Below are 27042 nucleotides of genomic sequence, written 5' to 3'. Positions count from 1 at the left end.
CGGGGCGGGGTAACTGTATCTACCGCCGCTCGGCTTTTATGATCAACGAAGGTTTTCGGTAGTGGGCGGAAGTGGAAAGTTTCCATGATTACGGTGGCGAACGGAGATGGAAAGCCTCCGTGATTATGGGTTCGGGGTGAGTCGAGAGCGAGAGCTCGGTATGCCCAGATTTCCGAAGGCGAGGTTGAAGCTGGAGTGGATGGAATGAAGACACCGGTCCGAGGAACAGGCATGTATCTTGCGTAGATGGGTGTTGAGATTACTGTACTCTTGAAGCAATCGCGAAGAATGAAGAATAGAGTGCTCCTTTGGTTCAGACTAAGGCCTGGTCTTGGTTCAACCTGGTCTTGGTTCAACCTGGTCTTGGTTCAACCTGGTCTTGGTTCAACCTGGTCTTGGTTCAACCTGGTCATTGAAATTGTATCTTAGTACCTAAGTATACACGATTGGGGAGATTGAAGCTACTTCTCAAGAATTGTCCAGACATTCACATTACGGTCTACGTTAACATAGATAGTTGACTAGGTATCTTGTGTTGTGAAGATTCTAATTTCTTGATACGTGTTGGTAAGATGTCTACCGCAGTACGAGAATGAGATTTTATTTTACTTTCCCTTCGCACACCAGTAATAGCACATATCCAAAGCAGGCAAGCTACTCAGATTGTTATAAAGCAACGGGAACAGACACGGATATACCAGTGTTACAACTTCCAACCGACGCGTGATAGTATTTCTAGCTTCTACGACCACACGCAAGCGTATATGCCATATAGATATCAAAGAAGGGCCGCGGACCGACAATGCGATGTGTATGGAGCATGTGAGAACTGAAAACGACATACTTCGGCATGCAATCACGAAGTAGTTGGAAAACAAAGGTGCCTAGGAACTACCACTACTGCTGCGTCTATCCCAGCGCGAACTGATCTCCATGTTTGTGTATGCAGACTAGGTATGCCATGCATGCGAGGAGCATACACCCTACCGCTAATTCTGTCAGGTAGGAGAGAATCGTACTCATGTCATGCAGGTGAAGTATAGTCCCCGTTCTGGAGCTGTGCATGGCGTTTTGAGTGCTAAGACTAGTACCGACATCACCCTGCATCATGTCGTGGAACGGTGGAACCGGGTGAATGCGTTAGGATATGCATGTCGGTTCCCGTGTATTACTATGGAACCACAGATGCGTCTGAGAGGATATACAGCAACATTTGGCAGTGGCTGGTAGTCATGCGTTACTTATGTATTTCTTTGTGGTTGTGAAATCTGCACAGAGTCGGAGTTCGATCTAGATGCTTGGTCTCTCTCTCTAACACGGGTATCAAGAGACAAGAACGATTAATGGTGCCTTTCCACGGCTGGCTTCCGTAAGCTTGGGGAATGCGACGGTGGTTTCCAGTGTCAAGACGTTCGGTCATGGAAGCCAGAGATCACTTAAACATCATGATCGCAGTCGAAAAGATGGTATATTATTGGAACTGTCTCGTAATCGTGCTAGACGCAGACTCATTGTGATGTGACATCTCGACGAGATCGAAGAAGCCTTGATGCGTTTGGACGTCAAGAGAAACTCTGCGCCTGCCACCGAGGGCGTAAAATTCTTCCCTTATCGAAGAAGAGGATGCGTCTTCGACTTAGACCGGGGCCTGTTCATGTTCCAGAATGGCCATCGAAGTCGTATCTTGGAGTTAGGGATAATTGCGATAAGTCTATGGTGATTCTCCCTCATGTGTGATGTCAAATATGGAGAGCGCGTATCCTGACCTGTAATATCACCAGACATCTGCTTGACTCGCAACCACCGGAAACAGACTGCCGATCAGTTCTCCAGGGAACACTTTGCTAATCACACTGCGCAACCCCCAATGTATCGGTTTCGCCGTACTTCTCATGCGCAGCCGATCTGATTGGCTTTCATCCTTCTCACACTGAAATTGCGATGCAGGATCAAAGTGGAGCGATTTGCTGCATTGCATCTTCGATCATTTCGAGTCAGACTAATGATCCACTTGAAGTAGATCACTACAAGCGAGGCGACGTTCAGCTGAGCGTTCCGTGGCGCCACGGGAATCCGGCATGTCAGAATGTCAATCACGGCTCCCAGCGCCTCGCACTGACTGTGCTCGTCACGTTCGCGTGGCATGCATGTCTGCTTCAAACACTCCATGTATTGCCTTTCTCGCGAACGACTCGCGGAGCAATCATGCCGTCATACAGACGTAGTGCTGTTGATGATTACCCGGTGGGGGTTACAATAGACTATCGTGAGTATTGTGATCCGGCGAAGCCTCACCGGAGACTTTTGTCGCTCGACCGTTCACGGTAGCCGAGAAGTAGCGTGTTTGCCGTGAGCACACTTGACACTTGTGAGGGTGGTGCAGATCAGCGTGGTAGCTTGTGCAATGCTACGTTACCACAGTCTCCCACGCTTGGATGCTTCTTCTAACTTCCGTCCGATTGGGGGTATGGCTGCGCCTTCGTACCGTTTCGGACGAGGGTCCTGTCGGTCGCAGTCTCCAGATGTATCATATTGGCGAGCTAATATCGAGTCCAAGACATCGCCGGTATCTGGGTAGCTGCAGTGTCGCTTAGTGTAGCGCCATGCTGGGTGGTAATGCTCACTGCCTCCACTTTACATGGAATCTTCTCCTGTTGGTGACTGAAGAACGACCGGCAATGACGCCAGCTGCCCATCACGGCTTGTGGAGACGCTCTTTCATTAAGATTGCGTGACTGTTGAGATTTTTCGACACGCCTACTGCTAAAAGCATGTACTGCTATGTTGGCGTCAACGGGTACTCTACACGCTGTCTGAGCTCTCCGAACCCAATTGCCTTACAGGACACATAAAACTGCAGATCCCACGGACGAATCAACCAAAAGAATTCGCTGGGAAAATGTTCCGGCTTTCAAAACACGACGACGATTAGCCGTGCACGGTTTCCGTACCGTGCTGGGGGAAGCTGTTGCCGGGAAGCCCGATGACCCGGCGTTCGAGCCGAATCTTAATTTCGTGGCTCCCAATAAGGAATACGGCTGGTGAGAAAGTGCCAAAAAGGACGCTGGTGGGACGCGCCATCGTCTAAAGTAACTAGAGTTGGAGATGCAGACAGCCTTGGAAGTGGAGGTGAGTGGAGGCCAGGATCTGCGGCTAGGGCGCGGGCTGGCGCATGACGTAGCGTGGATACAAGCAAAAAGCACACATTCCGAAGGACACGTCGATACAGAGCCCGATGCCAATCTGAGCAGCGAAATCAGCTCTCTCCCATCTCTCCTAATCTTTCTTCCATCTATCAGAATCTCTGGCCGGTGTCTTGAGCGTCGTCGAGAAGCGATTCCAACGATGCTGTCGCGGTTCGATAAGCGAGCCCTGCCGTGGAAGCGTAAATCGACGGGGAAGGCTAAAAGGAAAATGCCGAAAGCCAAAGACGCATCGACGACCTCTCTCCGAGGCTGGGGAATGGCTCTACTCAGATCCCAGACACATCCTGCACCGATTTCCGGCATCGCAATCGATCGACGTGAGTGGTGGGTCTGCCCTGCTCCCATCAGCTCTGCACTCTGCCTTAGCGGGCCGCCCATCGATGATGCTAGGAGCAGATCAATCTTGAGGCTTGCAGATGTCGGCGAGCAGCGATGTGAGTGGGCCGCTTGGCCCAAGAGCGGGAGGACCGTTCCTCCACCCGCAGATCCACCTGGCCTAATTGCGACAGTTCAGCTCTCGCCGCGGGCCATGAGATCCACACTATAGGACTTCGGTCAACCCCGCCTACTTCCTAAACTCGATCAACACTAGCGAGGTATCCCGTACTTTCATCTAGAGCCACGGCAGACGTGGTCGCCGACCATTCATGGAGCAGCTAACAGGCTGCTCGCTTGCAGGCTATCGTGGCTTGCCCACGCTGTTGAGAACGACATTGCACCCCAACGGCGGTGCCTGTGCTTGCCGCCTCGTCAACTACGGAAAGAGAACGTGTTTGACGGGAGTGGAGACGGGCAAGGCGTGGTGATGCAAAAACAATCATGGAAAATGAAACGCGAGACATGTGATATCTCACTCCTGCAGAATGCATGTCGTGGATGTGGTACGGTTACCACTCTATTGGAATCTTCTTCTCCGACAGTCTTGCATGGGCTCTGAAAGACTGCAGATCGAAGCAGGTTCTGAGGGACGGAGAATCTCGACTACGAGGACTCCAGATGACTCTACTGGACGCCATGGCATCGATGTGCAGCCTCTCAGCTATACCAGGCTGATGACAAAGCTCCCAAAACGGTACTCCTGTTGACCGGTCTTGGATAACCTTCACATAGATTGACTGAGCACTGCTCCTTGCAGCGATTGTGTTGAGTCGCTGCGGCATTTGTCCAGATCAAATCGCCATAGCTCAAGCTTCCCCACTCCGGCTGAGTCCTTAGTTGCATTGCCTTGGTTCATTCGACTACGGAGCAAGCGCAGCCTCCCCACGTACTCCATACGGTGGAGCTCATGCACCATGCGTGCGCGTCAATGCACTCACTCATGCCAAAAACGACGTACCAGACGTGTCAAGCTCGGCTAGGATGCATGATCGCCGACCTGCATTATCACTCTAGGGCTGTCTTGAGCCATCCACAGACCTCATCCTGGTTCGAGGGACTAGCTCATGCGCGTAGAGCTGTTGATACTCATCGGGAATACTCACAAGCTCAGACTATGACGACAAGCTGTTGATCCATACTATCAAAGTACATGTGCCCCGCTCGTGGTCTGTGAGCTCTGCCGCATCTGATCGTAGCTTTTGAAGCCATTGGGATATATAGGGACGACCTGAGTATCATTGGAGGCATATTTTTCATGTTCCTCTCAACTCATGTTACAGATTTTCAGTGAGTCGGCCTCTCATCCTCAACATATCCTCATACTGATCCAGCTTCCTAGAGAGACATAAAAAGAAGCGCTCCTCCCAGGCATCCGTAGATTCTCAAGATCTTAATAGACGCTCAGCCTCCATCGCATCTATCGAGACCGACGTAACCTCGTCTCCTCCGTCCACGAAGTATTCATCTTCGCCGCCGTCACTACCAGTCACCAAAGGTCGACCCTCTCCGGCACAAATCAGCTACTCCACTTCGGCAGTACCTGGAATTGATCCCCAACCATCGCCAGAACCTACTGTACGACCCAGTCCAGTGATAAGGAACACCTTACCACTCACAGAGTCAATACCTTCGGTCTCGCCTGCATCATCTCGTGTTGCTCCTACAACACCTACACCAGCTCGCCGTAACACGGAGCTAATTTTTGACTTGTCTCCGCAACCAGACAGTCCTCCTTCACCATCCCCCATCCGTTTCTCAGTGAGCTCCAACATCTCATCTGAGTCCGTGGTTACCATCAAATCTCCACAACCTTCATCGCCCATCATGCAATCCCCCAGACCCACCTCTTCTAGGCAACAGACGAACGGCGCGAACGGTTCATCTGCGGTGTTCTCTCCTCCACAGTCACCTCAAGCCCTCTTTCGCACAAAGGGCCGTCTCCCATCATTCACCTCTTCTCGCGCTACCAGCGGAAACTTCAGCATGATGAAGTCGTCGTTCAACAACTTGAAGCGAGGAAACGGCAACCAGTACCAAACATCCATGGTCCAGGACTCGGCAGCCTCTCTCCGGAAGAAGAGCATGGCCGAGCTGGGCGCTGGTGTGTTCCAGAGCATCGGCAACGTCTCTTACGTTGCCTTCCTGGAATGGATCAGATCTGAACGCCTGACCACTCTCCCTCACAAGGGCAGTCGCTGGGACAAAGTTTTGATCCGCGCTCTGTACTTCGCTGAGCAGCTTCACAAATTCGAGCAAGCTGTCAAGCCATTTGCTCAGGACAGCAGCTCGGCAGCTACCATCGGATATGGACATGCGCAGCTCCTTCTCGAGCTGAGCCACCACAACTCCGAGGCTCTTGACAAGGCCTTCTCCGTCTTCTACAAGTTCGCTATGTCATTCCAGTCGGTTCTGCATCGCTCAGAGCTGTTGACATCAGGTAGCTCAGAGATCCGCGAGCAGATCTGCTTGTTGTACACAGACCTCATTACTCTCGTAGTAGACGTGGCCATCAAGTTCTACAAGACCGTCAAGGGCATGACTCCCGGCCGAACAACGCTTGACATCTTTGAGCTCTTCGGTGAGACCATTGATGCTTTCCGTACTCGCCAGAACACTGTCGTCGAGTTGATCTGGCAGTCCCAGATCGAAGGCGGAGAGTTCGAAGAGGGTGAGGCGATCGATGTTCAGCACTTGAGCCGCTGGTTGGCTTCGCAAGACCGTGTCATTGCCGCCATCACCAGAGACCACGAGACATATGTAGACAACCAAGCCGAGTTTACTTGCCTCTGGTTCAACAAGCACATGACCAGGTTCTTCCAGAGCGAGAACAAGGTTTTCCTTGTCACCGGTCAGTCGGGCGCTGGAAAGACGACATTGGCTGGATCGATCGTCGAGCGATTGCAGCGACCCATGAACAAGAAGCAGTACGACACGCTCTTCTGTTCGCTGTCGCCTGACATCCCGACTGCTGCTACATCTTTGGCAGTAGTAAAGTCGCTCTTGTACCAGCTGCTTAACCTTCGCATTGGTAACATGGGTGTGTACCACGCCCTTTTCAATGCCTACAACCGATGCCGAGGCACCGATGATATCAAGGCCTACGAAGAGACCATGTGGCAGGCACTGGGTGAGGCTCTCCAGCAGCCAGTATCTGGTAGCAACGAGTTGGTTATGGTTGTAGACGGTCTTGATGAGATCGCAGCCTCCAACAGCGCCTCTGTTCAAGCTATGGGTGGTTTCAGCCCAGCTGATTTGCTTGAGAGGCTTGCTAAGGTGACTCAACAAGGCCACGGAGTCAGACTCATCACATTGTCATCTTCCATGAAGATGCCAACTTCGGCCAAGGGAGTTCAGCACCAGATCGTCAAGGAGGACGTTCGAGACGACCTTCACGCCGTTGCCCTACGTGCTTTGATCCACAACCACCACTTCCATGGTCAGCGTCCTTTCGACCAAGAGCAACTATTGGACCGCATCATCACCATGGCTAACGGATCTTTCCTCCATGTCACTTTGACTTGCGAGTTGCTAAACACCCAGAAGTCACCGGATGCGTTGATCAAGACTCTAGAGAGCTTTGAGTCGTCGAAGCCGTCCGTTCAGGACCTCACTCTCAAGCTCTTTACCGCTCTCAACCCCAACAACGAGGCAAAGACTTTGTTGTCATGGGTCTTGGCTGCTGAGCGACCTCTCACAATCGATGAGATCAATACCTTGTTCTCGGTCGACGTGCAGCGCAGCACTGTATCCGACAAGGGCGTCAACACGAACGAGATCTTCAGGACTCTTGAGCCGCTGTTTACTCTGCACCAACGCATCGTTCGTTTCAAGCATCCCGTGATCCACTCCACCCTTCACGACTTCTCCGCCAACGGAAAGATCCCTATTCCTCTGAAGGACAGTGAGACCGACATGCTTCTTAGGGTTCTTGCTTACACCAAGCACACTTTGAAGGACCACAACACCGAACCTACCTTCGACACGTTCGATCCTACCACACCCGACAGGCTGTTCAGAAGGCACCCTTTCCTCGAGTACGCGGTGCGCTACTGGGTTCTGCATCTTCAGCAGTCTCCATTGGCTCCCAAGTCTACTGGCGAGTTCAAGCCTACTGCCGAGCTTCAGAAGGTGTTCCCCCAGAGCACCATGTTCCCCATCTTGGAATCTTACTGCTGGGACACTCAACTCCCCATCCCCGAGGCTTTGGATCTGCAAAAGCTTGTGGTCGTTCTCCGCAAGAGCACCCTGCCAGAAAACCACCCTGGTCTTCTCCAGACGTACCTGTCCATCGCGACGAGCTATTTGCTCATCTCCAACATCCCGGAAGCAACCAAGTACCTCTACTTGTGCACCTTCGTCAGCCGAAAGGTCTTGTCTGACATGCATCCATTGACTCTGGAGTGTGCTAGTCAGTTCTTGAAGATCACTGAGACCCAGACTACCACCACGAGGACTGAGATCATGACTCATCGTGAGGAGATCCTCAAGGTGCTGATCACGACTTATGAGCGTCAGTACGGAAGCACCTCTGAGCTAGTCATTGAGACCCGCAAGCTCCTCGCTCAGCTCTACGCCCATATCAACGAAGAGGATAAGTCTATCGAGATCTACCGTCTCATCCAGGATGCAACCATCCAGCTCTACGGCAGGGACTCGCACCAGGCCCATGACATCAATGACCACCTCAAGGTCACTCTTGGAAAGGATACCGGCGATCGCGAGATCGAGATCTACGACGACTTCACTTTGGATTATGACCACGAGGAAGAGGAGGCCATTGAAGCCCTCACCATCTCCACTATCAACGCTCAGTTGATCCAGATCCAGAAGCTTCTCTCTATGAAGAAGTTCGCGGAGGCTGAAAGGATGTACGTCGAGCTTTGGATGGAAGTCTCCTCCAAGTGCCGCACCGTCCAATCTGTGGAATGGCATGAGAAGAACATTGAGATCGCCACCTCTTATGCCCAGTTCTTGAAGAACCAGAAGCGTACCAGCGAGTCTACCGCCATTTTGTCTTCAGTCTGGCAACAGTACGAGTCGCACCAGTTATCTTTCGCAAACAGCATCGTCTCGCGCCTCTTGACGGTCGGCAAGGAGATGCGAAGCATGAACGCCCACTCGCAAGCTCTCTCGATCTTCAAGTTCGCCCATTCTTACCACAAGAACATGAGCTCTCAGGAGAGCAGTGAGTCTCGCGAGGTCAGCCAGCAACTGTCTGAGACTTCGAAGGAGCTCGTCCAGCACAGCCTGAACAGCACTGGAACTACCACTACGACGACTGTATCGGAATCTGTCTACCAAGATGTGTTCTTCTCGACCATCGCAAGCTCTAAGACTATTGAGGCAAGCACCATGTCGCTAGCCAGGCAGCTTGTCACTCAACACATGGCAAAGAAGAACTACACCGCTGCCATCAACGTCATTCACGCGACTCTGCAGCGCACTTGGTCTTCATTCCTTGCCAACTCCATCCACGACGTCACAATGGCGACTGTGTTCACTCAAGAGTCTATCGAGCTTGTCGAACGCCTCGCCGAGTGCTACTTGCAGACCCGCCAGCTTGACAAGGTTGATGATGTGTACAACCGCTTCTTCCGCGCGGTCTTGGTCACCGAGAAGGTCGACAAAGCCACCTTCGAGAGATCGAAGAACCTGTTGATCAACTTCTACGACAAGCACGGCTACGCCGACAAGGCTATCAGCACGTACCAGGAGATCTTGGTTGTGTACCGCGCACGTCTTGGTCACACCCACGAGCTCACCATCCAGACCTTGTACATCTTGGCCCAGAGATGCCGCAGCCACCCCCGCAACCACGGCTACTGGCTCGACTACTACCTGCAGATCATCACCGCTCTCAACAAGGACTCTGATGTCTGCCACAAGGACGCACTTGACGCTATGCTGGTAGTCACTGTCACTTATTGGGAAGACCGTAGGTACGCAGAGGCAGTTACCTTCTACGGAGTCCTGTGGAACACCTTCGTCCGTCAAACCAAGCAGCACAAGGTCTTCACCGACGTCAAGTTCGTCGAGACACTGTACGAGCGATACTACCAGTGCCTGGAGGAGACCAAGGCCAACTGGTCTGAGCTCTACAAGGTTACCAAGGAGTACCGTGAGACTGCCATTGCCGTCTTCGGTGCTGAGTCGACCACTGCTATCAGCGCAACTCTCGCACTTGCTCAGGTTGCCCAGAGCAGTGAGGCGCACATGTCCGAGGCTATCGCTTTGTACGAGGCGGTGCAACAGTCAGGCAAGCAGGTGACGACCACCACCAGCACCACAGAGATCAACCAAGCTTTGTCATCTCTCTACGTCAAGCAGATGCACTCTTCGCTCTCCAGCAACATGAAGGCTGAGACTGTCCAGCGTGCTCTGAGCATGTCTGAGTCGCAGTTCCAGCAATCTACACGCGAGAACGGCTACAGCCACGAGTCCTCGCTCACTAGCTTGAGGGAGCTGGCGTCTTTGTACTCGCGCCAGCAGAAGTCAGATCTTGCTGTCAAGCAGATCTCCAAGGCTGTTTCCGAGATTGTGTCGAAGGAGACTTCTTCGCAGAAGCAGATCGAATCGGCCAAGTCCATTGCCGCCACCTTCCAGGCCATCGAGCAGACCAGCACTGCTCACGCCATGGTGCAAGAGCTTCACCGTCAGATCTGCGCCAAGGATGCTCGCAACGCTTCCAAGTGGTCGTTCGACCTGACCAAGAGCAGCCGTACCGCCATCGCCTTCCTGGCATCCCTCCAGTACAACTTGCGTAGGGATCTCAGCATTGGCTTCTCGGAGATCTACGCTGATCTAACCATGGAGTACATCTACTGGGTGCAGTTCCACTCGACTCTGGACAACAACGAGAGCCTCACCAACATCCTGCTCGCTGCCGCTCCTCTCCGCTACTTCTTGCGCCGCAACGATCAGCAAGACATGATCACGGTAGTCGAGGAGCAGGCCGTTGGTCTCTTCGTCAAGCGTGACGCCCAGGACCTGAAGGACTTCAGTAAGGAGTCGCCACGCATCTTCATCATTGGCATCCTTGACCATCTCGGCCACGGACGCAACAAGAACTTCAACCGCGCCGTCATTCTCTCCAGCAATGACAGCGTCGCCAAGCTCACCAAGGCGAAGAAGTTCCATGAGGCATACGACATTGCCAACCTCGGCTTCCTCTTCGCCCGCAAGAACGACGGTTACAATGGTCCTCGTGCCATCAGCATGGGCTTCAAGCTCGCCTCCCTGCTCGTTGGCCGTGACGGTGAGAAGTGTCCCGACGCCACTCTCCGCAAGAAGATGCTGGACCTCTCCAACCGCATCGTCAAGCAGATCTTCGAGATTTGCAAGAAGCTCGAGATCAACTTCGCTCAAGTCCAGCTCTACGAGTTGTCCCACCTGTCCGCTCTTCTCGGCCAACAGGAAGACTACGAGACCCTCGAGTGGCTCCTCACCACTCTCTGGCAAACCCGCGACGCCCAGCGCTCATGGCCCTCCGAAGTCCTGCTCAACCTCGGTCGTCGCCTCATCTGCGCCCGCTACCTGGCGAACCACCAAGTCAAGGCCATCCGCCTCGCCGAAGACATCGCCTACAACATGCGCCGTGCCCACGGTCCCCGCGCCCCTGTCACCATCGAGACGTACGAGCTCCTCGCGCAGCTCTACACCTCCACCGGCCACGCCTACCAGGCCCAAGCCGCCAAGGGCGAGAAGACTGCCAGCCTCGCAGCCGACTACTTCAAGAAGGCCATCAGCGTGCACGAAGACATCCTCCGCGTCCTCGTCAACGACCAAACCTCCGCCTCCAACGACTCGGACGACGAAGACGACACCACCGCCGAGCTCCTCGCTCGCGAAGGCGTCAACGTCCAGAACTCACCCAACTCACCTCGTCCCGCGGCTGTCGACTCAAACACCCTCGACAAGTCAGCAACTGCGCTCAAGCACTTGCACCTGCTTAAGCTGGCGTACCAGCGCTACGGCGGCTGGCCCAAGAGCTACAGCGAGTACGAACACCTCAATGCTCAGCTTTTCCGCTTGTTCGGCGCAGAGGCTAAGTGGAAGGGTGTTGAGGGCACCGAGAAGTGGGATGCGAAGACCTTTGGTGCTGGCAAGGCGGAGAGCCAGGAGGGTGGCTTCCGCGGTATTGCCGACTGGAGCCTTGGCAGTGAGGAGCTGGTTTCTGTTGGCCATGGACATGGTCAGGGACAGCATGGTGCTATGGTTGGTAATGGTGTTGTTGCTCCGCTCAAGACCCACATTGACTACTAAGAGGTTGGATTTGATCTGTTTCGATTAGCGCGTTTGGATCGTTGCTCACACATTTCCTTGAGTCATTGAGTTAGAGATGGAAGAAGTCTTGCTTGTTTCGATCAACAGGTTTTGATCGTGTTTTACAAAAGTTCACACTTTTCTTTCTTTGTGTCAGTTAGTTAGTTGGTAATAATAGTTTCACGGCGGTTCTGAATCGAACGTCCTTCTTAACATCTTTTCCATTGGTGCTGTGACGCTTACCTTTATACTGTGATACTCCAAGGTTACCCTATCTTCTGACTTCCCTTCTTTGCCTCCTCTACTTTTTGCTTAATAATTCCGCAATCGAAGCCGCCGTGGCGTTGTGAATAGGGAAGGTGGGATGTAGCTCGTTGAGCCACAGGTACTCGTTAACTGGGTACTCGCACGAAGCATCCTTGGTGTACCAGTCCGGCGTCCCACTAGTAATCTGTTAGCAATGCACGCTCTCATCTCGATCCAGGACTTACTTCATATACGCTGCACAGTAGCCCGTGACATTCTTCAATCCAGCCGTTTGCTCATAGCTCGCGGGGTCCTCAATAACCTTACTGAACAAGCCCCACGTATCATGCACAAACACCTTCGTCCCCGTATGATTCGCCTGGAATGCATCGACCATCTCTCCAAGCCTCTTATTCCAATCTAGGATGACCTTCCCTTCGTTCTCCACCGCATAACCGCCATCATCTTGGTTCAGCGTCAACGGCGCAAGATTGACAGGCGGCACGCTCAGGAACAAGAAATTGCGCGCCCCAGTCTCATACACGTCGTTGAGAAGATCGGCGTAGACGGAGAAGATGGTGTCGTAGAGCGTGGCGTTGTTGAGCCACCAGCTGTTTCCAACATCGTTGATGCCGATGAAGAAGGCGAAAAGTGAGGAGGATGACGTCCAAGGTGCAGTCGCAGCGTGCGAACCATAGGTAGGCAGGAACTCGGTGCGGACCTGGTTTTTCATGCTAATGACTGTGGGAGCGTATGGTGTCACGAGGTCGGAGTCAACAGTAGCGCCACCGTAGGCCATATTGTAGGTGAGTAGGTCGCTGGCATTGTAGGTTGTAGAGAGAAAGCCGACCCAGTTGGGACCGTTGGAGGACGTGTAGCCGGGGTACGCCGGGTTACCGAACAGGTTTGAGGGGCTGGGCTGTGTTCCGTTTACGTCGAAGCCGGTTTGTGTGTAGGAATCGCCGAAGACGAAGAGTTGTTTGACATTTTTCCAGCCTGACCATGATGAACTGTTTGTGTATGGAGCTGCGAGGGTGGTAGTTGCTAGGGATAGCGCGAGGGTAATTGACTTGACCATTGTGTTGTCCGTTTACTGCGGTTCAGACAGAATGAAGGTAGCTAGGAGGTAGACATTGAAGAGAGCACGGCATGGTGAGTATAATAAGGACAGAATGATGCCAGTACCCAACTAATCCGGGTCCCCGGACCAGACGATCGACAGGTGCGAACGAGGTAAATTGCTCGAGATTACTTGACGTATGCGAACACCCCACATATTGCAACTAGAGCGCATGCTACACTGAATCGCTCGCGGAATAATTCTAGAAGGACGTATGTGATGCACTAAAGGCTTGCGCGTGAGTAGTGCGCGTAGAAATGCTTGTCCGGAACAGGGTCCGAAGAGGGTGACGCTCCGTGTTGTAACGGGTATAGTGGGTCGGTGAGCATCATCGTCGACGCGCGATATTGGAGTTGTACTCCGGATTACTGATCTGAATGGATATGAAACACGTGCGATGTTTGTACCTGTGCTTACACTGACACAGGGTGGCTGGTAGAAACTTCTGGCGCGAGGTCAGTGCGGTAGACGTTGTGAGATGCAGGCAACAATGCCATGGCGCGGTCTTCATGACTCCCGAATGTTCAAGCTCAGATGAGAGAGTATGCGAATTGATGTGTCCTCCTGGGATATGTAAACGCGTTGTGGTGTGCGTCTCCAAGGTCCCGTCCGCGTGAAGGGAGTGGGTGCAGTCCCACCATCTCAGAACGACAACAATATTGGGATGAAGCAAAGACTGAGTGAAAGTGTTTCTGGGAGAGAAGCGAAAAGGGAAGATACTGTATCAAGAAGCGCCTGGCGGTGTAGTTGCATTTGCCAGAGAACTGGCTCTGAGGGTCGGCTATGAGGGTGGGGCGCGTCACGGGTACTCGTTCAGCGCTCGTATACACACGTATAGCAATGCGACCGGCGTATTTCGTACCGGCAGCCAGCGGACCTCTGTAAGGAGATCTAGAAGGCAGGAAGCATTCGGCCGTAGTCAGGTATGATATCAGTCGGATGGAACGGGATGGCGGGAGTCGGAAAGCAGGAAAACATCCATCGGCCGAAGCAGGATGCACATGAGGAATGCGTCAGAGGGCGTGCGGGCAGCGAACACCTGCTTTCCCATGCTGCGTCGCATGCGAAACAGGATGGAAGAAAGACGGGTAATTATCGCAAAGTGTGTGGCTAGAAAGCCGGTCAGTCGAGTAGCTATGGGTGGAAAAGGCGTGGCTGAGGAAAAGATGGCTTGGTAAGGCTGAAGACCCTGGCTACCAGCCGCCCGCGTAGACCGCCCGCGTCGACACATGTCATCCAAGCATTGGAACATCGTCTGCCCGTTGCGCTACCTTTTTTTGCATAGCTGTTACAAAGAAGCAACGTGGTAGTTCTCCTTAGTACTCTCGAACACTCTGGAGCCAGAAAAGGGTCAAATTACCCCCAGATCGGCGCTCTACCATTCGGCTTCGCAGCAATCCGCATTCCGAGTCGACAACATCGTCACCAGCGCGCCCGTAAAAGCTGACAAGGCACCGAACACCCGCCCGACCCTTAGCAATCCGACTTCCGAAATGCCCGGCTGCTAGGAAACATCGTCACCATCGTCACCGTCGATCCCTGCATTCGCTCCACCGCCAGACATTTATACACGCTTGCGCTACACGCCTGCACCCCGCGTATTTGTACCAAGGTTCACAACCACGACCACCTTAACGCATAGCAAAGAGAGTTATAGTAGCAGAATCTAGCCATGGCGGGAATGGAGAACATCGAGGTGCATAGCAAGGTATGTACAGCGTCTACGTCGCGCTTCCTCGCTGACTGAAGGCAGTCGTACCTTGTAAGATGGGTCAATGTCTCGTCAGGCCACACCATCTCCTGGAGCGTCCAACCCCATAAGAAGTCGCTCAACTTCGGCATCTTCAAGCACCCCGGAACAGCTACCGGCGCAACTCCCCAGCTGCCCACCTCTGCGCTCGTCGAATCCGGGCCCGGCACGCCTACCCTCGAGCCACCTACAACACGCGGACGCGGAGCTTCGACGTCGCGGAATGACAGAACAGTCGTTTTAGATAAGCTGGCGGCTATTGGGCTGCGGCAAGTGCACTGGCATGGGAAATGCGAGGCTGATTTGGTATCCATGGGCACATACGACGTGCCACCAGGCGAGGGTGGCATGTACGGACTGGTCTTTGACAACACCTTCTCCAAGACCGTGTCAAAAACTGCCACCTTCGTCCTCATGACATATCCGACCAACGCGGCGCCCAAGTCTGGTCATCACATGCACTACGCGCAGGCCATGGCAGGCGCGAGCACCACGAGCCTCCCGAAATCGAGCCCCTCCATGGGCCCCATCGAATCCTCAGAATCCCTACCGCAAGCCTATGCCGAGCGACCGAAATCACAATACGGGCAGAAACAGGGGAGTCTTTCCGGCTCCTCATTCCTGACAGGAGTGCTGCAGAAGAAGAGGAGAAAGAGAAACCAGGGCTATGCCAGGAGATTCTTCTCCTTGGACTTCACGTCCTCAACGCTCTCCTACTACCGGAACGACCACTCATCTGCACTGCGAGGAGCCATACCTTTGTCACTGGCGGCTGTGGGCGCGAACGAGGAGACACGCGAGATATCCGTCGATTCTGGCGCCGAGATCTGGCAGCTGCGAGCAAACAATGAGAAGGACTTTCAGATGTGGAAGAACGCGCTCGATCGCGCCTCAAGAACCGCTTCGGATAGAGGGGCAGTCGCTTCACCAACCCTGCAAATCAAGGACAGCCCATACCAGAGTCTCCCGCACGTCTTGAACTCTGCCGAAGAGAACGAATGGGCAAGAGTCGAGGCCTTGGTGGGCAGAGTCTCTGGAACGCGAGACGCAGTACGGAGGTTAGCACAAGATACCGATCCGAAGTACAACGCATCATCGGCCATGAGCGTCAGAAACATGGGTGATAGTCTGTCACCAACGCCCTCCAACGACGAGGCGGGTGACTACTTCCCTGAACAAAAGGCCCCTGAGAAGATGGCTTTCTGGAAGCGCAAGCCGAGCAGTTCTGGCACCCAGAGTCCGTCCGCCGGCATTTTCAAGAGGAGTGTGTCAGCGCAAGTAGGAGCTGCGTCGCCTGGAGCCGTCCCTCCTGGTGCCTCCAATGCGGCAGGTAATGGCACCCTTGCCGTACCCAAACGCAATGGACGCGCGAGCACCATGATGAGCTCCGCAAGCATTCCACATGAGGAGAGCGTTCACGACAACTGCATGGCTCTACTCCGAGACCTAGACTCTGTTGTCAGGGACTTTGCTGATCTTATTAGCAAGAGCAAACAAAGACGGATGCCCCCGGCCGCACCTCTCTCTGCTGTAGGATCACGGCACAGCTTTGACTCAGTAGCTGAGTCTGTAGATGAGTTCTTTGACGCTCCAGATGGCGATGCGAGCAAGTCCCAGCTTCTGACTATCCGACGTGACAGCCAAGAGGATAGCCGCGAACGTGAGCAATCACCAGATGCTGACTCAGATGGCGAGTCGGAGTCTTCCTCAGAGAATGGCAGTGTGGGAATGCTGGACCGACCTCGCATGTCGCGGGAAACCACTCCAGCACTCTTCCCTACACGTCCCAAGTCGCTTACACCTCTGCCACTAGACCCTGTGAAACGTCGGGGCACAGTTCCAGCTCCGAAGGTTCAGCCTCCAAGTCTCATCGCATTCTTCAGAAAGAATGTCGGCAAAGACTTGTCAACAATCGCCATGCCGGTATCAGCCAACGAGCCCACATCCGCGCTGCAAAGACTGGCAGAGCAACTAGAATACAGCGAGCTGCTCGACGCCGCAGTAACCGCAACCCCAGATAACGGCGAGCGCCTCGCCTACATGGCCGCCTTCGCCATCTCCGCCTTCAGCAACGCCCGCGTCAAAGACCGCGCTATCCGCAAGCCCTTCAACCCCATGTTAGGCGAAACCTACGAACTCGTCCGCGAAGACAAAGGCTTCCGCTTCTTTGCGGAAAAGGTCGTCCACCGCCCCGTCCGCATGGCCTGCCAAGCCGAAGCCAACGAATGGACCTTTGTACAATCCCCCACGCCCATGCAAAAGTTCTGGGGTAAGAGCGCCGAAATCAACACCGAAGGCCGCGTCCGCATCTTCCTCCACGCCTCAGGCGAACACTACTCCTGGACGCTCGCCACATCCTACCTGCGCAACGTCATCGCGGGTGAGAAGTACCTAGAACCCTCCGGCACCATGACCATCATCTCTGAAACTACCGGCGCAAAAGCCGTATGCACATTCAAAGCGGGTGGTATGTTCGCCGGCCGCTCAGAAGAAGTCTCCGTCCAGGTCTTCGACGCTTCAGGTTCCGTTCTACCAATGGGTCTAACAGGAAAATGGACATCAGACCTCCAACTCACTTCCGCGGGCCAACCCACCGGGAAAACAATCTGGAAAACAGGCGATCTGGTTGACAAAGCAGAGAAACACTACGGTCTTACTACTTTCGCTGCTGCACTCAATCAAGTCACGTCCATCGAGGAAAACCGCATGGCGCCCACTGATTCCCGTTTGCGACCTGATCAGCGGGCCTTGGAAGACGGGGATGTGGATAAGGCGGAGGCGCTGAAGGCGAAGCTGGAAGAGCGTCAGCGGAGTCGCAGGCGTGTGTTGGAAGAACATGGCCAGGAGTGGCAGCCGAAGTGGTTTACCAAAGTGGGGCCTGTGGAGGCGGCGGCGTTGGGTGACGAGGAGGTTTGGAGGCTCAAGGGTGGGAAGGACGGGTATTGGGATTGTAGGGAACGGGGCGATTTTGGGGATGTGGAACAGGTTTTTGAGACGTAGACGTAGACGTAGACGTAGATACTGGGGAAGTGGTTGTAGGGAGAGTATTGTGGAATCTACAAGGTCTTCTGCATTCGAGTTAGGGTTCGACTTGATGTGACGTAGTCTTATTGGTATGACATGAAGTGTACGAGTTGATCTCGAAAATAAAGGTCTTTGGTATATAATACTAATTCGAGAATGTATACCAAATACTGGCACGAAACACCATAATACCCAAGACACTCATTCACCCATGGGTCTCAGAGGCAGCCGGCAACCTCAAACACCACGCAATGCTAAGAACCAAAACGTGCAAGCTTTTGGTGTCTTCGTCTATAACAGAAAGGTCAAGCTGGAGAAGAAGAAGGCAAGCCAAAGCCCAACACTAGCACCCGACCAAAACTGACCCTACGTTTAGCAGGCCGTTCAAATCTCAATATCCATGCCGATATCCATACTAGCAATGATATCGTCATCCATCTTCGGCTTCCTAAACGTGGGCAGACCTTTCCGCTCCGTCTTCTTCTTCTGCGGCTGCTGCGGGTTGGGCGTGCTAGCTCTGCTGGAACCATCGCCATCGAACAGCGCATCGACGTCCAGATTATTACTCTTCTTGAGCGCCTCTTCCTCCTGCGCTTTGCGAGCTTCTTCTTCGGCCTTGCGCCTAGCAAGTTCCTTCTTCTGCTCCATCTTCTTCTGGCGTTGTTGGTCGAACTGCGCTTTGCGCACGCGCTCGGCTTCCTGGATGCGGTTCTTGCGGTTCAGTTCGGCGATGCGGGCGGCGGCTGTTTCTGATTGGGTTGCGATCTTGGGTTGGGCGTCGGCGTTGGGGCGGTTGAGGAGGTGGGCGTACTTCTTGGACTTGGCGATGCGCGCGCTGATGTCGGCGTCGGTCCAGTGGTGGTTTTGGAGCGCCTTGAGGTCGTCGTATTTGCGCTGGAGGAAGGACTGTGTGGGGACCTTGGCGTTGGTCTCTATGAGGGATTGCCGGTAGGTGTCGAGGTCGTTCTCGGTGAAGCGTTGGTTGGACATGAATTGGAACTGGTAGTCCTTCTTCACGGAGCCGTGTTGCGCAATAACGTATTGATCGGTCGCGACGCGCTTACCGTCCTTGCCGTCAAAAACGTATGGTTTGCCAGCTGAGAAGCCTGGATAACATGTTAGCATAGTCTGCGATGCAGCTGGTGTCGTGCATACCCTTGATTTGCGCCATCTTGTACAGTGTCCGCCGTTGTGAGTCCTGACCGACGCCCACACGTCCGAATGCGCCAGTCAAGGCCTCCTCAAAGCCTGGGTGGAAGCAGACTTCTGAGAAGAACCCGCGACCAACACGCACCGACTCGAAATCGCGGAGGGTGGCAGGCAACTCTTCGCGGGCCTTCTCTGGTGCTCGGTCGTCCCACTCCACGTCGCTCTCACCATCAGCGTCGACATCTGAGCCACCGTCACGATCTCCCGAGCTGGACCGCCTGCGGCCACTGCGTCGGTCGTCGTTGCGCTGTCGTTGCTGACCGCGCTGCTCTCGCTCACGCTTGTATGCCTCGAGCTTCTCGTTCTTCCGCGGTTGTACCTTGGGGCGAGTGCTCCTGCGCTCGTCGGCGTCTTCGGAATCAGCCTTGCGCTTCCTGTCGTTCTGGACGTTCGCGGCGCGCCTGGCGAGCTCGGCCTTGAAGTTGGCGCTGCTCATCTCTTCGGCACGCTGACCGAGGATCTCTTCCCGCTCCAGCTGCGATAGGCCCAGGATGCGGCGCTTGTCTGATTCGTCGATGTACTTGCCCTCTAGGGGGTAGGGGACGTCTGCGGAGCGCTCTGGTACGTCATCGTCGCGATCTGAATCCGACTCGTCCATGGCGTCGGAACCCAACGAGTTTGGCGACGAGGCTGCGGGCGACGAGCTACGTGGAGTCAGCGCCATGTTGCGGCAGGGGGTTGAGCGGTCGGTGGAGAATAGAGCGGAGCGGAACGGAGAGGAGAGGAGCGAGGGAAAGTAGCGAGGCAGAGGCAGAGGAGGAGAATGATAGGTGAGAGATGGTACTCACGCCTCGCCTTCTTCGACGTCTGCATCTTCGTCACCGCCAGCGAGGGCGAAGAGCTCGTCGTCGATATCATCGGCCGACATGTTGAGTGGGATTGGCGAGGATTTCGCGGTGATTTCTGGATCGTGGAGGCGCGTTGGAGACGGGCCCGGTGTCGCAGAGGGTGCCGTGAGTGAATTTGGGCGTGATTAGGGGGGAAGAGGATGAAAGAAGAACGTGGGAAGTCCAAAGGTCGGGGAAACGCTCGTTGAGCTCAGGCCATGCCGCGTTGAAAAGTGGGTCGTGTTAGCGTGCCTTGAGCGCATCATACCTCACCCGCCTATTGTCCGACTCACTGGATTCGAGAACAATAGCTTCCCCCCTTCACCTGTTCACCCGTATTGCCTGTGTTGCACAGTAGCCCGGCCTGGAACATGTCTCCCGTCTTGCTCTTACCGCGGGCATTATCGCGCAATGTGGCCCGTCGCAGCCTCCAATACCCTGTGCTCGACTTTCTTGCCCCCAGTACCACATGCGCACCACGCCAAACGTCACGCCTGGCCAGCACCGCCTCCGCACCGCAACCCCCGCCTTCGCAGCCCGACTCCGCGCAATCACCGCCTTCACTGCAAACCCAGAAAGATGGCAAACCAATACGGCCGCTTTCGCAGCAGCAGCAGGAGTTCCTCTCTTCCGCGCTGCGTGTGAACCAGACGGGTGAACTCGCCGCCATCCTCATCTACGCTGCCCAATCACCCGTCCTCACACGGTCACACCCGCACTTGCGACCGCTCATGAAACACATGTACGACCAAGAAGCTGGCCACTACAAGTTCTTCAACGAGATCATTTCCAAGCACCGCATACGACCCACCGCCATGACTCCCATATGGACCGCCGCGGCCAGCATGCTCGGGTGGTCCACCGCTGTCATGGGCCGCGAGGCCGCCATGGCATGCACAGAGGCTGTTGAGACGGAGATCGGTAACCACTACAATGAGCAGGTGCGTGTGCTGCTAGACTGGGCGAAGAAGTGCGAGCAGCGGGGTGAGAGCCTGGGACCCGAGCTGGACAAGTTGGTGGTTGAGTTGCGGCGGATTAGAGATGAAGAGCTAGAGCACCTGGACCATGCGGTGGAGAATGATGCCAAGAGCGCGAAGCCATATGATCTGCTGAATGAAGTCATAAGAGGAGGGTGTAGAGGCGCCATCTGGGTGAGTGAACGTGTGTAGTGTGATGTATGACTGAGACGATCTTGTATATACTGTAACATTAGACACGCATACCTTATATTGCGTTTACCTTCTTCCTTCAGGTGAGGGGCGGTGAGGGGTTGATTCTTCTGTTGGCGATGTTTCCTTTACAATCTTCGCCCTCTAGTCAAAACTCTCACATGTCTTCTGCTCAACTCCTTTGCTTTCATGCGCCAGTCTCTTGTCTTGTCTTCTTTGATGCCGATGCTGGTCAGGGTGTTGAGAGGTTCATTCTTCTGTTGGCGATGCTTCCTTTACCTTCTTCGCCCTCTAGTCAAAAGTCTTAAACATTTGATACTCAGCTTCCTCACTTTAACACGTCAATCTTTCCTCTTCTCTTCTATCCTTTGATTTCAATGCTGTTGTTCATACCCCACACGTCCCCCAGCCAACTGCGCGGTTTTCTCCATTTCTCGCTTTCACCTTCACTTCAACTGCGCACTCCACCAAAACACGCTCTCGCCATCACAACACGCTCTCATCACCACAACAACGCTGCCACCCACTCTTCCCACCACCCCATGAATCCCATTGACTTTGACCTCTATTGACTCCCTCTCTCTCTCCTAATATATAGCACTTACTGCGACAATATTTCATCAAAACAAGTGTCCGGCACAACACAAAGTACTGCCAACCCAACTCTGGTTAGGTTAGAGGTTCGATCCCTCTCAGTGACACACATACAGATGGGAGGTTCATCCCCACGGGGCGTCGGGTTCCTTATACCTGCAAGCATCGCTTAGCGGGTATATGGAACCTGAGCGGCATCCCACCAAGGGAGACGTCCCTTGGTCGGATGTGCTCGAGTAACGTTAGAGAGTGAATCATCGAACTGGCGGAGGCAGGGGCCTGTTCCATTGATCTGTTTTTTTGCTGTTTTTTTTGCATGTTGTAGTACAAACTAAGGGCGACAGTTGACATAATAATGTAAGCTAGTGCGTAAGCAGTAGAACTTAGTTAGTTCGAGGTGCAAGAGGTAAGCAGTTAGAAATTAAAGGTACGTTATGCGTGCAAGGGCGTTGAAGGAGGAGAGTAGAGATAGGCGGTGGAGGTAAGTTTAGAAATGTTAGATGAGTAGTTGCATCATGGTATAAAGAAAAAGCTACAGCGAAGTGATACCTATCTAGCGCACTACATAACACCCAACACCACGCGCGTACATGCTGGAAACATCACCTCCGCAACACCTACTCAAACCCACCACCAAGATCACTAAGCACACTCCTCATCCCCTGCTTCCTCCCACCCTCCACCTTCTTCCTCAACGCCTCCTTCCTCTTCCCCTCCTTCTTCTCTAGCAACGCCCTCCGCTCCGCTTCCCTTGCCTGAGCATGGATGTTGCTCCGTCCCGTACCTCCTCTCCTCACCCCACTCTCCTTCGGCGCACTGCTACCCACAGACCGCTCGCTACTGACAGACAGATTACTAGTTGCCTGGCGTATGAGCGACGGAACACGGAACCCTGGTGTCGCAGCCCCGCGCGATGGAGCATGGAAGGCCAAATTGGTGTCTGCGCTCACAGACTCTTCGACTGTGGATTGCCGACTTAGGGTCAGGCGGTCGATGATGGGTTTGCGCGCTGCGGAGACGAAGGCGGGTTCGTGGTCGTCTTCTGCGTCCGAGAGCTGCGAGTCTGGGATTACGATGCGGGTGTCTTCGATGAGCTCTGAGATGGAGTCTCTGACGTCGTCGGCGGTGAGAGGCTTGCGCGCGAGGCTCTCGGATGCTGTTGTGCGGCGCATGTGTGGGGGTGGTCGGTTCTCTTTTTGGGAATCTTGGGACTTGCGCTTGAGTGGGCTGTTTGGTGCTGATAGGGTTTGGGAGGCGGCCTGGGAGTCTGGGACGGCGATGACGTCGCCTTGAACATCCTCTTGCGATTGTGACTGGGAGTCGTTCATGTCCGGCTCCTTCTCAGGCATGTTGAGATAGTCGTACTCGCCTTCGTCGTCGAAGTCAGCGAGTGTCTTGAAGAACGCCTTCTTCTTGTCATCGTCGGCGAGCGCCTTGACCTTCTGGTCCTGCAACAAAGCGTTGGTCTGCTTTTGGAATGCAGCGCGCTTCTTGCGCTGGCGCAACTCGGCCTCGTCCTCAGAGTCAGACATATCAAAGCCGTCATAGCCGCCGCCACCTCTGCGAAGGCCACCCTTCCTCTGCATCTTCTTGTAGAGCTCGGCGAGGTGCTTTTCGTCATCTTTCTTGGTCTTGTCACTGCATTGCATTAGTATCGACATAACAAGTAGGTGGAAGTTGAACCTACGCGTAGAAAGCGGCAATCTGGCGCTCGTTGACCTTGACGTCGTTGTGGTCAATCATGTCCTTGAGGTCTTCGTCTTCCTCGCCTTCCTCATCGTCACTGGCTCCTCCAAGCCCGGCGTATTCGTCCTCAGACTCCTCGGCTTGTTCCATGACGGCTTCTCTCGCCATACTCTTCTTCTTGTCAAATTCTTCGGCCGCCTTGGCCTTCTTAGCCGCTTGCTGCAACTTCTTGAAAGCATCTTTGCTAAGCTTAGGAGGGCGCTGAATGTCGTCCTCGCTCTCTTCCTCTTCAGCATCGATCAAGTCGTCTTCAACGTCGGAAAGCTCAACAGCGGCCTCTCGTCGTCCACGCTGAAGCTTGCCCTTCTGCTTGATTGGCGACTCAGCAATAGGCACCATGACGGTATCGGTCGTTGATGGTGGCGGGGCAAGGCCTGCTGGCGACCGAGAGAAGGAGAAGCCTGCATCCTGTGTCGGTTCAAAGTCCTCGACCTGGGTCCGCGAGAACATGGGGGAAGTCCTGACAACTTGGCTGATCCCCATGCTGAACTGAGACTCGTCACCAGTCTGTGTTTGCTTCTGTGGCGACATGAAAGTCTGACTGTTGGGGACTACAAACTCTGAAGCCTGGCTAAAGTTTGCAGCGGGTTGGGTATCGGGCAGGTTTCGCAGGAACTCTAAAGAGTCTTGTTCGGTGTTGATGGCGGCAGCGGGCTGGGAGTCAGACTCCAACTCGGCCATGGTGCCTGCAAACATTTGTGTGAGGCCTATGCCGGTGTTGGCGTTGCCGAACCCAAAGGCGGCCATTGCGTCGGTTTGAGTTGCTGGTTGAGTGGGTGTGGCAGGCCTAGGAGCCTCTGCATCATCATCGTCGTCATCGTCAACAACTCGGTTGCGGGCACGGTTGATGGTTTGCCTTCGGGCAGGAGCGACGGCATCTTCGTCTTCCATATCAACATCCTCGGTGACGTTCTGGGCTTGCACTGTCTGCTCTGGCTCGCCGTCCTCGTCAGCCATTCCGTCGATGAGAGGATTGTCTTCAGCGTCGTCTTCCATCTGCTCGTCTTCTGAGCCTGATAGAACAACCTCGGCTTCTTCTTGATCATCGTCCTCTTCTTGGTTGGCGTCCTCCTCGCCGCTACCGACATAGTCGCCGTCTTCATCATCGCTGGAGGGAAGGTCATCGATGGTCTCGCCGTTTTTCTTCGCCTCCTTCCTCTCCATCTTGGCTAGCTCAAGGTCCTCCTGCCTTTGCTTCTCGAGCATTGCTACCATGTCATCGATCTCCTCTTGGCGCTTCTCCCTCTCCTCTTCGGTCTCAGGGTTGTGGCCTCGCTTGATCAAGTCAGCTATTCTCTCCTCTTTGGCTTTCGCAGTCTGCTGGCGAGCCTTCTGAGCTAGGGCGAATTCCATCTCACCACGAGTCACTATCTTCTGTCCCTTCTTGCCCTTTGGTGGTGACTTGGTCAACTGAGCGAGAGCACGAAGATGTACGAATGACCCTGCCTCGTTATCCTTCTTTGTGGGTAATCGGTCAAAGACGGGGAATCGGCTCTTGGGCTGTTCCACCTTTGCATCATCGTCCGAGTCCGAAAGTTCCACCATGTCATTGTCGGAGGTCTTTTTGGTTTCCACCGCCGCTGTATGCACAGTGACTGGCTCTGCCTGCTTCATCCAAGGATGTACCGGCAAGTGTTGGAACTCGGGTGCTCGCCCTTTGCCCTTGTCCACTCTCGCGGGCTCGAGTGGCTGAACGTTGCTTTCGGGCGCCGTGGTAGATGTTTGTTGATCTACGGAAGCACCATTTTCCTCCGTAGCATTTTGTCTTTGGGGACTCGTCGGTGGCGTATCCTGTATTTGGTTTGCCTCTGCATCAGACGATGTAAGGGCTGAGCTGGCCTCTGGCGTTGGGAGAGGTACGACTTCGGCGTTAGGCGCTTGGTAGTTGAACTTCTTGAACAGATCCTGGGTCGTGAAGCGCTTCTTTGTCTTGGCTTGGTGGGTAAGCTGCATGTTGCGGCTTATGCGCTGCTGGTCGCGAGCCATTGCCTCCAGGGCCTTCTTGCCAGCTTTGCGGGTTGGCTTCGCTTGTTGTGTAAGCCGCCTGCCGCTCTCGCCATCCGACTCGCTGGCAGAGTCCTGATCTGCTAGCCGTCGTGCGAGCTTCTTAGATTGTGCCTGCTGCGCTTCCTCCTCCCGCTGTTTTGCTAATCTTTCCTCTCGAATGCGTCGTACCCGCTCTTGCAGGTCGGTACTATGGATGGGCCGCGAAGACTCGTCGGAGTCTGAGCCGGCATTCGCTGATCGCCGCGATGGCTTCTTAGCCGGTGACGGACCTGGAGTCACGAAGAGGCCTGGGGAAGATCGTCGTGATCGTACGCTTGGCGATGCGGATGCTCGAGGGCTTGCAGTCTTCGTCTGGGTTGTGGCTGGTTTGCGGGCATTCGCTCGTACAGGCATTGCGTCCTCATCTTCGCTACTTTCAATGGTAGCAATAATTGATGCCTCCTGCTGTGCTTGTTGCGGGGCGGCCGGTTGTGCTGTTGATGAGCTCTTGTTGGCAGCGAGTCTCTTCTTCATGAGTTCGTATGCGTCTTCTCCGTCGCTCTCGTCTTCCTCGTCAACCTGCGTTGTCTCCGGCTCCCGACGTGTTGTTGTGGAAGGCTTTGCGCTGATTGTGGGGGCTGTGTCATTCTCAGATGCAGACGCGTCACTATCAGATCCGGCTTCGCTATCTGAAGAGTCCACGGTTTTGCGCAGAGCTGCTAGCAGCTTTGGCCGAGGCTTCGCGGACGCGTCTGCCGCGCGTGTTGGGGACGTTGGTGCTGATGTCATGGTGTATGCTGAAGTCCCTAGATTGGGCTCGTAGAAATGGGTGTTAAGAGGCGCTGGCGGTTCGTGTGTTCTGATATGTGATGGTGGTTGTAGGTAGAGGCCGCGTGAAGTCTTCGTCGACGAGGTAGACCAGAAAACCTAAATGGAGGGGTATTAAACGCGTAATGCAAGTACTGAAGATGTATATCGAAAGACGTAATAATTTTGCAAGGCTGGATACGTTCAATTGCACATGCACATGGCGGGGAAGTGTCGTGGTTGGAGCAAGCTTGGACTACGCGTGATTCTGGAGGTCGCGACACGCGACTTACGACGCGACTTCTCGCGCTTGCCAAACGTGGCTTAAGTGCCACCATTCCTTTTTCTCTCCACCACCAGATCGCTCCACATCACGATACATCGCATCGTCTGAGACAACGTCGCAGTTGGCGACTTCTACCGGAATACCAGCAGGACATGCTTCATTTCAGACAGCTCGCTTTCCTTTATCCGCGTGACCCGCCACTCACAAGCCTCGCTGAGTTCTCGGCCAAAAGGTCCTCCACCATCCCACATGACACTGTCGTCGCGTGTGTTGTGTGAGCAAGATACATGGGTTGCGCTCCGAAAGAGATGAATTTCTTGGTTCGATACCACCACATCCCGACCAGTTCTGTTTATCCATTTAGCCAAGATTTCGATCGCGCTGTCCTAACCATGATAGTCCGTCTCTGTTAGCAAGAAACCAACGGGACGG

General features: G+C 54.2%; 6 protein-coding genes across 6 annotated transcripts; 3 read left to right on the top strand and 3 right to left on the bottom strand.

Annotated features, from left to right (window-relative positions):
• Positions 1–5408: 5408 nt before the first annotated feature.
• On the top strand, positions 5409–11846 carry J4E86_006218 (uncharacterized protein; the record flags this gene model as incomplete). The annotated part of the gene is made up of 1 exon (XM_051446749.1): positions 5409–11846. One exon carries the CDS (start codon positions 5409–5411, stop codon positions 11844–11846), a length of 6438 nt encoding a protein of 2145 aa, XP_051302324.1.
• Positions 11847–12147: 301 nt separating this feature from the next.
• J4E86_006217 (uncharacterized protein) lies at positions 12148–13170 on the bottom strand (the record flags this gene model as incomplete). The annotated part of the gene is made up of 2 exons (XM_051446748.1): positions 12148–12289; positions 12338–13170. The coding sequence occupies 2 exons, from the start codon at positions 13168–13170 to the stop codon at positions 12148–12150; spliced, it is 975 nt and encodes a 324-aa protein (XP_051302323.1).
• A 1714-nt stretch (positions 13171–14884) lies between these two features.
• On the top strand, positions 14885–17962 carry J4E86_006216 (uncharacterized protein; the record flags this gene model as incomplete). Its single annotated transcript, XM_051446747.1, has 2 exons — positions 14885–14920; positions 14966–17962. 2 exons carry the CDS (start codon positions 14885–14887, stop codon positions 17960–17962), a joined length of 3033 nt encoding a protein of 1010 aa, XP_051302322.1.
• Positions 17963–18370: 408 nt separating this feature from the next.
• J4E86_006215 (uncharacterized protein) lies at positions 18371–20063 on the bottom strand (the record flags this gene model as incomplete). Its single annotated transcript, XM_051446746.1, has 3 exons — positions 18371–19092; positions 19142–19839; positions 19984–20063. The coding sequence occupies 3 exons, from the start codon at positions 20061–20063 to the stop codon at positions 18371–18373; spliced, it is 1500 nt and encodes a 499-aa protein (XP_051302321.1).
• Positions 20064–20393: 330 nt separating this feature from the next.
• On the top strand, positions 20394–21191 carry J4E86_006214 (uncharacterized protein; the record flags this gene model as incomplete). Its single annotated transcript, XM_051446745.1, has 1 exon — positions 20394–21191. The coding sequence occupies one exon, from the start codon at positions 20394–20396 to the stop codon at positions 21189–21191; it is 798 nt and encodes a 265-aa protein (XP_051302320.1).
• Positions 21192–22402: 1211 nt separating this feature from the next.
• Positions 22403–26306, bottom strand: J4E86_006213 (uncharacterized protein; the record flags this gene model as incomplete). The annotated part of the gene is made up of 2 exons (XM_051446744.1): positions 22403–23423; positions 23473–26306. 2 exons carry the CDS (start codon positions 26304–26306, stop codon positions 22403–22405), a joined length of 3855 nt encoding a protein of 1284 aa, XP_051302319.1.
• Positions 26307–27042: the final 736 nt, after the last annotated feature.

The sequence above is a fragment of the Alternaria arbusti genome, assembly GCF_024043155.1.
Source record: "Alternaria arbusti strain BMP 1465 chromosome Unknown scaffold_7, whole genome shotgun sequence".
NCBI classification, from domain to species: domain Eukaryota; kingdom Fungi; phylum Ascomycota; class Dothideomycetes; order Pleosporales; family Pleosporaceae; genus Alternaria; species Alternaria arbusti.
This window is presented reverse-complemented; position numbering and strand designations above follow the sequence as displayed.